The sequence below is a fragment of the Channa argus genome, chromosome 22 (genome assembly GCF_033026475.1).
Source record: "Channa argus isolate prfri chromosome 22, Channa argus male v1.0, whole genome shotgun sequence".
Lineage (NCBI taxonomy): Eukaryota > Metazoa > Chordata > Actinopteri > Anabantiformes > Channidae > Channa > Channa argus.
Window position 1 is genome coordinate 1556325 of NC_090218.1, and position 13043 is coordinate 1569367.

A 13043-nucleotide genomic window follows, 5' to 3' on the forward strand; every position below is an offset into this window, starting at 1 on the left:
GTTTATAGTGCTGCTTATCATTCACCTTTATGTGATGTTTTTAAAACTGTATATGGGTAAGCACAACAATTTCCATGAATTCATCAATGCATTACATTACCACATGACACTGCTACAAAATTATTACTTTTATACTTTTATCAAAATAATCACTTTTGTTTTCAAATACTCTCAGCCAATCTTAAAACATAATAATCTCCATATTTATTTATTTATTTATTTTTCTGGTTAGTTTTTATTTTGACTGTCAAATATAAGCTGACATGTTTGCAAGCTGAAATGAAAAAAAAAATCCAGATTTACATTGGTTTTCAGTGGACAGTAAAAACGTCTATCAACCATTGTCCCTCAGATGGTGTTAAATAGAGTGCAGCTGAGAATTCTGCATTTACCAGGACCAAAAACCGGTATAACATTTAACCAGAGCTGCTGGTATCAGCTATTATTTAATATTTAGGATGTGTAATGTTTACCGTTTTCACAATGTTAACTTAGCATAGATAATTTGCAGTAAATACTACGTGCAGTTGAGGTTGATTTTCATTCTGCGGGTTTAAATTATTGGAGATTGTTCGTGGATTGTTCGGCTTAGAGAAAGTGGCACTGAAGAAAAGACAGGAGGCAGAGCTGGAGGTAGCAGAGCTTAAGATGTTGAGGTTCTCTTTGGGAGTGATGAGGATGGACAGGAACAGGAATGAGTACATCAGAGGGACAGCTCATGTTAGAGGTTTTGGAGATAAAATCAGAGAGGCCAGATTGAGGTTTGGTAGAGAGTAGAGATTGTGAATATATCATTGGAAGGATGCTGAGGTTGTAGCTGCCAGGCAGGAGGTCTAGAGGAAGACCAAAGAGGAGATTTATGGATGTAGTGAGAGAGGACACGAAGTTAGTTGGTGTGAGAGAAGAGGAAACAGAGGATAGGGTTAGATGAAGCAGAGGATTCACTGTGGCCCCCACTGAAAGGGAACAGCCGAAAGAAAAAGAAGAAGGTTATCCGCATGGTGGTGCAGGAGGATAAGTCAGGGAATACAATGTCGCAAGCAATTATTCTCAAGGGACCTTGGATTTCTACTAAATTTCATACCATGTGTCAGTGTTTCAGTGTTTCACTCTGATGGACTGACCAAGAGATACTGCCATCCTTATATGGACGACCCCACTGTCAGCATGGTAAAGCCATTTTCCAGATCTTTATCCAATCAATTTTAAAAGCAAAATTACTAAAAATAATATCCTCTAAAATGTAAAAGTTACAAACTCCATAACCTATTAAACAACATCAACCCCATAAACCACTATGTGCAAAGGTTGAAACATTTTCTTAACAATGGAATTTATTCACTTTACAAACTCAGAGACTTTTATGTGTTCACTTTTATTAGGATGTTATCACTACTGTACATTATGTCTGGAACTGAGGTTCTGTGTGGCAGCAGCACTGCGTATAATGTCTTCAAACAAAGCATTGAAACCATATTAGATAAGAATGATATTACAAGGAGAAAATATAAGTGTAAAGGTTTGTGGTTATCTTGTAGCATTATTAGTTAGCACAGTGCATGGTCAGGAGGAACCCCACTGTGCACTAGCACATGTGGCTGTCTTTTTTCAGAAGGAGAGCGGAAGGATGGTTACATATTGTAACCCCTAGCTTCTATGACTATGTTGGGCAGCCCTCTTGCAGTAGCATAATGAACCAATCCCTGTGCGTGTTCCGCCAACTGAAGCAGCATTCTCCATGCCCACTGGTGAATGAGCCAAAAGTTACCACTTTATCGTTATTGGGGCGATCTTACTCGTATCTGATTGTCCAGCAATTACTTCACTCTGTGAAGTATTTGTTTCTCAACTTAGCTGACAACTGATTAATTGTATGTACAAGTTTGGGAACAGTAATCTCACAAACACGTTCACGAACAGTTTCATTAAACAAGTTTCTCAAAGTATGGCTAAACCCACAGAACCCGTTTTTCAAACTATGTCTGAATCCACAGAACTTGTTAAGAAACCGTGTGCCTCCACAGCTGCACTAAGCCTTTCACTTCTTCAATTGTCTTCATGACTGTCTTCCATGACAGGAGCCTAAGAGAGACCTGATCCAGAAGAGGGGTGCCACCACGACACCAAGGACCAGAGAAAGATCCCAGGGAGGGGCCAGGGTACATGAAAGAGGACGCTGTCGCTTCACACCCCGTAAGGAACGTTCGAATAGGGGATGACTAAAAACAGACCTGTCTGCAAATCCCTCATAGCAGGAGGAGATCACAGCAGCGTATGTCTTTACCATGCTAAACAGTAAGCCCTTGTCCACGAGGGACTGAAGTAAGGAAAGAACCTGAGGAAGAGGTCTTGGGGTAGACACAAACCTATCCAAGCACTATTGCTTAAATGATGACTACTTGGCAACATAAGAGGAAGTGGTGGAAGCTGCTCTTGCCCCCTGAATGGTAGCTTCCACCCGGGGTAAAAAACACTGGTCACCTAGGCACTCCCTCTCAGGGGCCAGATCCACAGGCGCTGAAGCAGAATTGGACTGTAGATCATCCTGGGGTACACATGGCAAGGATCGTGCTGGAGAGGTTGCTGATGTCTTCAGCGTCAGGTCAGGTAGCAGAGCCAGCTCGGAGATGCCATTGGCTAAAGCAAAGATGGTGTTAGCTGCTGCCGCAGACTGAAATGCACACTGATGTGAGCGGTCAGTGAGGTGGGTTGTCCAAACATCCTTAGGAGAGGATGGAGTAGGGCGTCGGCCAGCTCCGAGGATGCATTTTATGCCGAAGAGAGCAGCGAGGCTCAGTTCTAGGGTTGGGACTGGTGGAAAGCTGTCTTCAGTGAGATCCTTCACCTTAGTCATGAGGGCAAAGGTGGAAACTGGAGCCTTGAGTTAGCTGGCTTGTTGAGCGCACCATGAGAGTGATAAAGTAGCTACTTTTGACCCACTCAAACTATGAACTATGTGGACTATGAAGCTTCAGTTGGCACAGTGCGCACAGAGATTGGTTGATTATGCTACAGCCAGAGGGCAAGCAACTTAGGAAATAGAACAAAAAATCACTTCAGTCACTAAATCATGTTAATGTATGAATCTGCAGGGATTGCTCTATCCCAGTTCCTAGCGCAGTAACACAATTAACTCCTTATCAGGAGTCAGGTCAGCAACAGTTCACATTCAGGAAATCTTTGGCACGCTGGTCATTATAGTGTTTGAGCTTTGACAAGTGAAAGCACGTTCTACCATGAATTCTGTAGGCTTTATGTCTAAAAATAGACCTTAAGTCCAGGGGCTCTGTGCGCTGCTGTGCAGTGAATGCAGATCTCAGCAGACAGGTCAAATTCAGCACAACACGCCAAAGAGTAAAATTACTGCATACCGGCTCAGTTTGTGCACTGCCTATGTCAAAATGTCTTTTAATTAAGATGCGCCTCTCACAATCTGGATTTGTTTTCATAAAAAAGTGGTATATTATGAAATGTGTAAATGTGTAAAGTAATGTGGTTGTAACATGTACCATAACTTTAAATGTAGTTGAGTAAATAGTGGATACTTGCTTTTAGATGTAGTGGAGTAAAGGTTATAGTAGATTTAATAATTAAATCTATATAGGTACAGATACGTGAAAATGTAGTCCTCAGAATCCAATCTGTTTCTATTGACTTTACGTGGCTTAGGTTGTGCAGGGATGCTATTCATCACCCATGATCCTTTCAATCCGTAGTGAAGAGTGTTTGCCTGATAATGTAAATGACTAGTGGAGAAATTGTTATTATTGTGATCAGCCACATAGTTATCATAGTCATGTTTTTTACTGTATTATTCTCGCAGTTCTAACAACCTCTGTCTCTGAGTGGTGAGGTTTGAGAGTAAGGTTTACACATTTTAGACTGACATTCAGGTCAGTTGCAGCATGTTGAGTAGTGTATCAATGAGGTTGTCCAGACCCCACAGATAACCATCTTCTCGATTGCCTTCTACCCAGGGAGCGCGGTGGTCACAGGTGAGGTGCGGTGGCAAAGGTGCTGCCTTTCCAAAGTCGATCATCCAGACTCCTGTTCTGCCTTTCCAGTCATGCACAAACAACAAGGAACTGCCTACAACCTACAAGGACACAGCTCTTAAGGAAACTGACAAATATACTAAGTATAGTGTGTATTATCAACCTGAGCCGCCAACAAAAGCCAAGAAATACACCAATTAGCCACAACAATAATACCACCTGGTGGTAGCAGACTGCTTTGAGTGGCTATGCTGAACCTTGTCCTCCATGACACTATTCGGGTATTATTGTTGTGGCTGATCCATGTATATGTTAAAACACACCGTACATATACAACTATAGTACCACTTTGTTCAACAAAACCATAAAACAGCAAACCTCATGTGTTCTGAAGAAGTCTGATGTTTCCAGCGCCTCCCTCAACTGTTTCAAACGTGTCAGATAGCCCCACTGATAGCAAAGATACAAGATTTACAAGGGTGGAAAGAAAAACTGATCAAATAAATGAAAGTCACACTCACCACAATTTGAGTACTGGACCCAACAAAGTTATCAAGTGCTTCCATTACTTGTTCTCTACTTTTCGTCCTTTTGAAGTTTGTAAGACATTCTCCATTTGCCTTCTGTCCAGGAAACATAGAATCACAGCATTATAGTGCAATGAGGCAATTAGACAACAAAAATATACATTTTGTAATCTGTAATTTTTGTAAGATTGACAACATTTTCTCAGTATCTATTGAGAGGAACAAATAACTTGACACAACCATCTACAACAAGAACTTACCGTGAACCCTTCTATGCGGAAACCCAGAGTTGTCGTGGAGCTCAGCGTCTCCCTCCACTGCATGTACCTTGTTTTTAGCACTGCCTTCTGGGCTCGTTCCTGGTTAGTTGGGGCCTCTGGGTCCAAAGTTATCATCTTTTCATACATGTCTTTTCTAGGCTGGGGCCGTTCTCGAGCCACCAACAGCTCCTCCTCAAGGTATGTGCTGTTAGAGACAGTGCCTCTCTGTCTTTATAATGACTGAAGCATTTTATTGTATAAAGGTCTTATTTTACACAGTAACTACATACACAAAACTCCATTCACATATAAACGAAATAATATAAACCTAATAAAAGGAAATGTGCTTTTATAAATAAACTGTTATTCTCCATAAATTACTGTTGGTATATATGGGATATATCAAAAACCTTAAGGCCTTATAGTGATTAGTGCTGCTTACCGACTGCCCAATTTGCAGTCCATGATCGCAGGTGAGTCGAAATGGGGCAGCAAGTTATCTATCACATTGTAGTCCTGCTTGTCCTGCTGTACCACCCCATGGTAGGCTGGAACAAAAGGCTTTAAATTGTCCTCCATCAGCCTCAGATAGCATTGTTGCTCCTCTTTACAAAACCTCTTCAGCAATGTACCATAATCTCCAACATGAAAGTTCCCTGTGAAGACAAGCAAAGAAAAGAAGGCACAAAAGAGGTTTCTTCATTTCCATTGTGGACTGGCATTAGACTCACTATGGAGCAAAATGAAAGACAACTGAGGCCAGATAAACAAACCTGCATGTCCGACCACTTGCAGCCACTGTTGGTGTTTCTTAGGTGTCATGGGAATGAGATATTAAGTCCTAAAATGTTTGTTTCTTCCATGCAGAGTTCTGCATACAGCACCTCAGTTGGTAATTTCAGCACACACAGTCTGCAGGTCTCTGCTGTGTTGCCTGTGTCATGTGTATTTCAATCGTCTTTGAAGACAGGCTACAAGGATCTCAGACTTTAGACTCAGGTCACTTGACTTTTTGCCTTATGGATAATGTCTCCACTTTACTAAGATTGAATGAAGACATGAAGAAGGCAGAGTCAGCTCTGATGTTTTGCAACAGGTAATCAAACATTTACAAGAGGTACTGCTTGCAATTAATGTCCTAATCAGGTGGGAAAGGGGAATACACACAAATGTTAACAATTATCATCAAAAAAAACTTGGTAGGCAGTTACAAAATTTAAAAACAGATTCACCACTTCACCACAGTCTACACGAGCTTAAGAGCACATTAATCATTAACTTAACTGATAAGCCATGAAACGTGTATCTCTACCTTACCTACTGGTTTTAGACTAAAGCTGAAGTAGCATTGAAGTATATACCAGTATCCTCTTTTGCAGTACCGTCATTGTAGTGACTATTCATCGCCTGTGGAGGGCAGTGCTCCGCCCGAGGGGCGTCTACCATCTGTCTGATTTTAGGCAGAGGAAGAGGCGGCGAGGATAGAGCAGAGTGACGAAGAAGAATTTAACGGTTCCCGGTTGTTGAACCGCTTCAGGCTCCACGGTGGTTTAGTTTGTTTTGGACCCGAGTACAAATGCTGTTAAGCGGCCAGTCGTGTTTCAACTAGCTGATTACCGCTGTTTTTTTTCCCCCCAACACGCAGTTATGTGTTGACAACAGTCCAATAAAGGATCACTGCGTTAGTGTAACCAAAGGTAATATTACTTTGTTTGTTAGCACACTTGATAACAATACAGATAGCGTCAGGTAGTTCGTTTAACTTTAGCTAACAGCGAGTCAATATTAAATTAACTCGGCGCTTACACAGCTATCTAGTGTTAACTAACCACACTTTTCAGGCTAGATAACCATAGCTAACGTAGGTCAGTTGCCGTAACCGTGCGGAGATGTTAACCCTCGTTAACTGAGTCATTGTCAGAATCGTATTCGGCGTAAGTTAGCTTATTGTTATTAATCTAGAGGTCCTCAGCCATTCATTTCATTCACCCAACGCTGAAAATAACATCATTGTTGTAATTTCGCGAAACAACCAATTGCTCTACTGTCTATGATGTTTTGTGTTTATATAACGTTAACACAGTTTTACCAACAGTGTTGTAAAGTAGCTAGATACGCAGTAACTTACCTCATAAAACATGACTTAAGACATTGTGCTCGACAATTGAAATGTCCACCAACCAGAACTTTTTTAAAATTAAATGACACGTTTTAAAATAGAATCGCTCGGCTCTCTACCGTCCCTTGCGGTGTTTTGTGAAGAAAACGGACTGTGTAAGCAAGTGTGGATGTCCGAGCCACAGTAATAATGTGTATACGTTTAAAATAACTACAATTATGTAAGTTTAGCACAGCCCAACAAATATTTAATATAATGTTAGTGTTTTTAGTTTATCTCAAAGTTAAAGCAATTCTGCAAAGTTTCCACAATCTGCTGATTAGTAAACAGGACAAGACAGACTTTCTCCTTTGTAGCATTTGCGTATTTTCTACGAAGCCACGGTTGCAGTTGTCTCTGGCTTTCCAAGTTTCCTTGTTAAAGTTTATAGTTAGCTTTGTGTTATGATAACTATTTAGATCCTGTAGTCTCTGGCATCAGATATTTGTAGCTTTGTGTCATGGCAACAAACCACAATCTTGTAAAATGACCATTAACATCACGTGTTAGCCCCAGTTGCTTTTAATTTTGAGAAATGTATTTCTTCTGCCCAGACCCAGAGCAATGGAGGAAGGCTCTGAGGTGATGGAGGATGTTGTATTTCGAGGGGCAGCGTTTTCTGTGAAGATAGAGGTGGACAAAGGTTTGCTCATAGTCGAAATCTCAGACTCCACAACGGCAGATCAGTGGAGAGGAGAATTTGATCCAGCATGTAAGTTGCAGACATTTATCATAGATTGTTATTATAGACACAAATAGTGCCACTCATATTACATTTTGTATTTATTTATTTATTCTCCCCCCAGACATTGAGGATCTAACTCGCAAAACTGGCAATTTCAAACAGTTTCCCATTTTCTGCAATATGCTGGAATCAGCTGTTAGAAAGGTATGTTTGAAGTTTAACTTAGAAAGAATGGAAAAAATACAGAGATGCAAAACATTTAATATGCATACAAAGTCAATAGAAAGATGTGAACCGACACACATTGGCTGGAGGCAGTGTGAGCTGAGGCGAGAGTCAGTCAGTTGAGTTCAGTATTTCCACTTGACCGAAAAATACACTGTTATCCCGAGCTGTCTCATACCCTCTCTGCTTTTCATTAATGTGCAGGCACAAGGGCCCAAAAGAGAAGCGCTGCAAGAAAGTAAGAGTGGGAATATTAGGGACATTTAGAAATTGCTTTCATCTGAAGGTTTTATACATGCACAATACAAACAAGCAGCCAGTCAAAGTTGTGCAAAGACAGTGAAACAAACATGTGCTGCATGTTGTATCACCATGCTATCTCTTTAATTCATAATGCTTAGAAGAAAATGACCCATTGTTATTTTTGTGTATTTAAATGATATAACTGGATGCATTTCTGATGTTACATAAAAACTGAGGCTTTTCTTTCCCTCAGACAAGTGATTCTGTTACCCTCGACCTCCTGACATATGCTGACCTGGAGTTGCTGCGCAACAGAAAAGCAGGAGTGGTCAGTCGTCCTCGTGGCCATCAGCAGTCATCTGCTCTCACTTCCAAAAGATATCTAATCCTTATATACACTGTGGAGTTTGATAGGTTTGTGTCTTTCTATGAATCATTTTCATATTCACATCACATAATTGTATTTCCTAATGACATCAAATGGTAACAGGTCCAGGCGGAGTATTATATATTAAGTTGTGTTTATAGGATACATTACCCTTTACCTTTGCCCTATGTGGGTAAACCTGATCCGGCTGCCCTGCAGAAAGAAGTCAGATCCCTCAGGGCCGAGCTCAGCGCCCTCACCTCTCATGGAGTTAACAAATCTGCAGAACTAGAAATACAGCGGCTACGAGCAGAGTATGTTGCATTTATTCTTCGTCACAGATTGTACATAGTATGAATGGAAGTGGAACATTTTGTTTTATGTTTTCTACTGTAAGTCTGGCTCGGGTGAAGGAGGAGAAGGAGGCCATGGCTAAAGTTCTGGAGCAACTACAGATCCGTGCAAGTGAATCTACTCCTGGGCGAGGGGACTGGGGGGTCCGAGATGTGGTGAGGGCACTAGAGGAACAGCTTGTCAAGGAGAGGGTGAAAAGTCAACGCTCGGCAAGCAAGAGATGCCATGAGCAGCAGCTCTTAATGGAGCAGGTGAACCTTTTCTGCTTCTCAAAATAGTCAACAGAAAAACATCAATGTTGTTTACTTTGTTATTCAAATCTGATTTGATCTTGTTTTCCCCTGTCCTGGCTAGTTGGAGGAGTTGAGGGCATCAGAGTGTGCTCTCCGTGTTCGTGTCAAGAGTCTCACGAATGAGCTGGCGTTACTACGGAGAGGGTTAGACAATCTAAGCGCGTACTATATCTTTACTTTCTCTCTCTTTCATTAATCGACTTACATTCTGGACTGAACGATTTGAAATTAAACTTCTGTTTATCTTCTTAGCATTCACCCCCTTTATGTGTGTCTGCAGAAGAATTACTCCTGTGTCTGGTCACATCAGCTCTCAAACTGATGGGGAAGTCTATCGTTCTCTGTCGCACGAGAGGAAGCCAGGTTATGGGACGGTAAGAGCTCGCTCAGGATCCAGAGAACGAAGAGAGAACAGAGGCCAAAGGTCAGAGGAAAGAGGAAGGAGAGCAGACTCTACAGGACAACGTGCTCGCATACCCAGGCCATCACCTTCTCCTACTGGTAATGGCAAATTGTTTATTTGTTCTTGAATTTATTTATTCATTTATATACTCATGGCATCTCTTATTTTTTGAGTGATTTTAAAGCCACACTGATAAAACTGAGCGGACTTTTTTTTTTTTTTTCCCACGCATTATATTACAGGGTTACGGGTACCACGCTTTGACCCAACTGCTTATATCCAGGACAGGCAGCGCAGACAGAAAGAGGCAGAACTTAAAAAGTAGGTTTATGTACATTTTCCTTTTAAACAGTACATTATTTACTTTTGTGGCTGCTTGTGTCTGTAGTTTTAATCCTGTTTTCTGTGTCAGACTGAGGAAGGCACGAAGGGACATGTTGACATCTCCCATTGTCCCTGAAAGGGGGCGTTCGCGTTCCAGAGAGGCCTATCCTCAGATGGCCCGGTCTGGCAGTAGAGGGAGAAGTTTATCTTTGGAGCGGAGAGGGAGCAGGAACTCATCTGAAGGCTCATTAGTGGATATAGATGAAATGGCCAAAACTCTATTCAGGTGCCAGGATCACCTTCCTAGGTTTTGTGAAATCTGTTGCTTCGGGTGGCTATTTTAACATCTATGTATAATTTTTTTTTTTTGCTTATAGAGGAAGAAAACCAGCCTACAATGGACCTGGCATGGTGAGTGACAGGGTAATTCAATGTTCTGCACTGTTTATTGCTGTTCTGCCATTTCTATAAGCTTGGGGTTTTTCTATATTTTCTTTACTTTCAACAAATCCCCTGAAAAGACCAAAAAAACAACACTTAGTGTCAGACCAATTGGTGTGTAATTCCAAAAGAAAAGAAAACATAATCCTCAAAGTTGGAAGGGTTTATTGCAGGGTTGATGTATAATACTACATTAGTTTTACCTATGTGTACTGAATTAATTGTAAAATAATATGCTGTGTGTACAAAAATGCACAGTGCTAGTATTTCTCATCTTCTACTTCAAATGAGAACAAAGGAGCTATCTGTAGCATTCTTTTAGTTGGAATGATGACTCCTGTCTCAACGATTTCTCAATCCTGGTCCTCAGAGACCCAGTTTTCCAGCCAACTCTGGGTTAGTTCAGCCAAATAGAAACTGGAAGATACCAATTCGCTTTGTGTTTCCCTACTTAGTCCTAATCTAGGATGGCATCTTCCAGCTTCTGATTTACTGAAAACACCTGATGCAGGTACTCAGCACTGGGTAGTTGGAAAACAAGCAGAACTGGAGTATTTGAGGATCAGGGATGAGAACCTATCCTAGTGAACTTGAAGAGTAAAATATCAAACAGATTCATATCTAACAGCCAAAATAGCCTTTAAAAGGCATTTTAAAATTACAACTTTGCCTCAAAACGTTAAAGCTTCCATCTGGCCAACTCAGTTTCTTCCTTCTGAAGATCTAAATCTTTAAAACAGATTTTTTAACGAACTTCAATAATTTTCTAAAATGGCTTGACTGATGACACTGTATTGTCAGCAGAATTTTAAAAAAAGGCTAAACAGTGCAATATTAGATTGTTTTCAGCTGTGGATTTACACATAGTTTGTGCAATAGTGAATATTTACAGCATGTGCAGGATTGAGTTAAGAATTATGTTTATGCACAGCAATGGGGCTTTATGGTGCAATATGAGTAATATGATAGTCTTTCTCAAGCTTTGACTACACAGGCTTTACTTGTTTTTGTATTTTTATTGGATTTGGTGACAATAAGAGAATACAGCACCTTAATTCTGTTTAATGTGGTATTTGTTTCTAGTCAAGAGGAGGCCTTGTAACCAGGAAGCCATTATGCAGTACTCCATCACATAGAATGAAAGACAAAGGTGATTCATAAAATTCTTGCTGCAGTGTGTAAAATAACCAGAGAATATATCTAAGGACCATACAAGTTCTAATCATTTCTTCATCTCCATCTCTAAGAGAGCTCTTTAGATTCAGGTGCTGAGCTGTCTGAGATTGATGCCAGGCTGCAGGCACTTCAGGAATACATGAGGGACCTGGATACAGGACACTGATTTAGCATGAGCTCCAGACTCTTTATTTTAATTGTGCAAAGACTTGAGGACCACATAAAGCTCCAAGCATGCATGATGAGTTTTGCAGTGTATATGTGTTGATCTAAGACACTAAAACTCTCGTTGGAGGGTCCAAGACTTCAGGAAACTATTGCCATCACTGTGAAGGACTACCTTTTTGTGGATTAAATTATTTTTATATACTTGTTTCAATTGAGTGAAAAGACAACTGTGCTGAGTGTAATCTTATTCTTTCCTTTTACACCGCATCAAACCAACTGCCAACTAGTAGCTAAATGTTGTAGTACCAGCAAGTTAATTTTGACAATTTATAAATCATTTACTATCATCCTTTGCTCATATTTTTTTAATATATATTGCATTATTTAAACTTTTTAGTAAAGCATTTCTTAACATGGGGTAAGTAAAGTCGGTCGACTTTTTTTATCTAATAGCACATCTATGTTCATTTCTGGTGACATTTTCTGGATTAAAGCTAAAAGGTGTTTTCATTATTAAGGTAAAACAATATTTGTGATTTTGGAAAAACTAATAGACAACGCAAAACAAAAAAAAACAAGATTGTCAGTTTTAAGTTGAAAACCTATGTTGAATTGTTTTAGCTTTCAGTGTGTGAGTGTATACACATAATCAGAACCTTTAGAAACACATTTTACTTAAGATATCAATGGGTGCAAATGCAATTGTGTAATAGTGAAAATGTTAAGAGCGGACTGTTAAACGTTTGATACACCATTGTTTCTTCCTCCCAGCACATGCTGGGCTACACAGCAGCTGCTGTACCCTGAAACATAATCAAGCAGATGAACTGTGTGACTGCACGCTGTATTTCACATCATTCTAGTTGACAAGACCTTTAGCTTGTTAATCCATAGTGAATTAAAATGTAGCATTTTAAACCTAAGCCTAATCTTCCTTTGATGTGAAATCCCAAACTAAAATGTCTTTCATACATTTGTGTATTTGTCGTGCACAGACTGGGTATGCTATTTACATCTACACAAATCTATGCCTTTTATGGCAGTAGTGCATGCAAGTTGACAAAACGGACATTGTTTAAGAACTGAAACTGCCTAATCTTGGATGGAATGTGCATTTGCAAAGAGTGTTACTTTATTTCCTAGTAAACATTTTATACCATCTAAAATATAGATGATTAAAAAAAAGTGTGTAAATAAGTTTTTCAAAACATTCTTTTCCAGGCCTGTACAGGTTTTTATATACACTGCTCTTTGCACTGGCATCAGCTGAGGTGGAGCCTGAGGGGAACTTTGAAGCTTTTTCAACACTGCAGCTGGCTAAGAATCAGTAATTAACAAATAAACTTCAGAGTGAGGAGCCTTACTCTCTTGGGACCTACTCAGTGAACAGCTGCTCTGTTTCTTCTGGTTTCTTCTTAAGCAGA

At 40.2% G+C, this 13043-nt stretch overlaps 2 protein-coding genes across 6 annotated transcripts; one reads left to right on the forward strand and one right to left on the reverse strand.

Moving 5' to 3' along the window:
- Positions 1–322: 322 nt before the first annotated feature.
- itpkca (inositol-trisphosphate 3-kinase Ca) lies at positions 323–7469 on the reverse strand. Its single transcript, XM_067491406.1, has 7 exons — positions 6911–7469; positions 5556–5822; positions 5225–5438; positions 4783–4987; positions 4517–4618; positions 4374–4445; positions 323–4096 (listed from the first exon to the last, which is right to left on the reverse strand). Exons 2-7 carry the CDS (start codon positions 5602–5604, stop codon positions 3890–3892), a joined length of 849 nt encoding a protein of 282 aa, XP_067347507.1. The 5' UTR covers positions 5605–5822; positions 6911–7469; the 3' UTR covers positions 323–3889.
- ccdc61 (coiled-coil domain containing 61) lies at positions 6260–12766 on the forward strand. 5 transcript variants are annotated; one of them, XM_067491405.1, is made up of 13 exons: positions 6260–6479; positions 7495–7652; positions 7747–7829; positions 8347–8507; positions 8622–8774; positions 8858–9065; positions 9169–9269; positions 9388–9608; positions 9753–9831; positions 9974–10120; positions 10212–10257; positions 11359–11425; positions 11523–12766. In XM_067491405.1, exons 2-13 carry the CDS (start codon positions 7505–7507, stop codon positions 11615–11617), a joined length of 1509 nt encoding a protein of 502 aa, XP_067347506.1. In that variant the 5' UTR covers positions 6260–6479; positions 7495–7504; the 3' UTR covers positions 11618–12766. The 5 variants fall into 5 exon arrangements, with proteins under 5 accessions (XP_067347506.1, XP_067347502.1, XP_067347503.1 ...); XM_067491401.1 differs by having other exon boundaries at positions 6261–6479; positions 9923–10120; XM_067491402.1 differs by having other exon boundaries at positions 6263–6479; positions 9923–10120; positions 10212–10245.
- Positions 12767–13043: the final 277 nt, after the last annotated feature.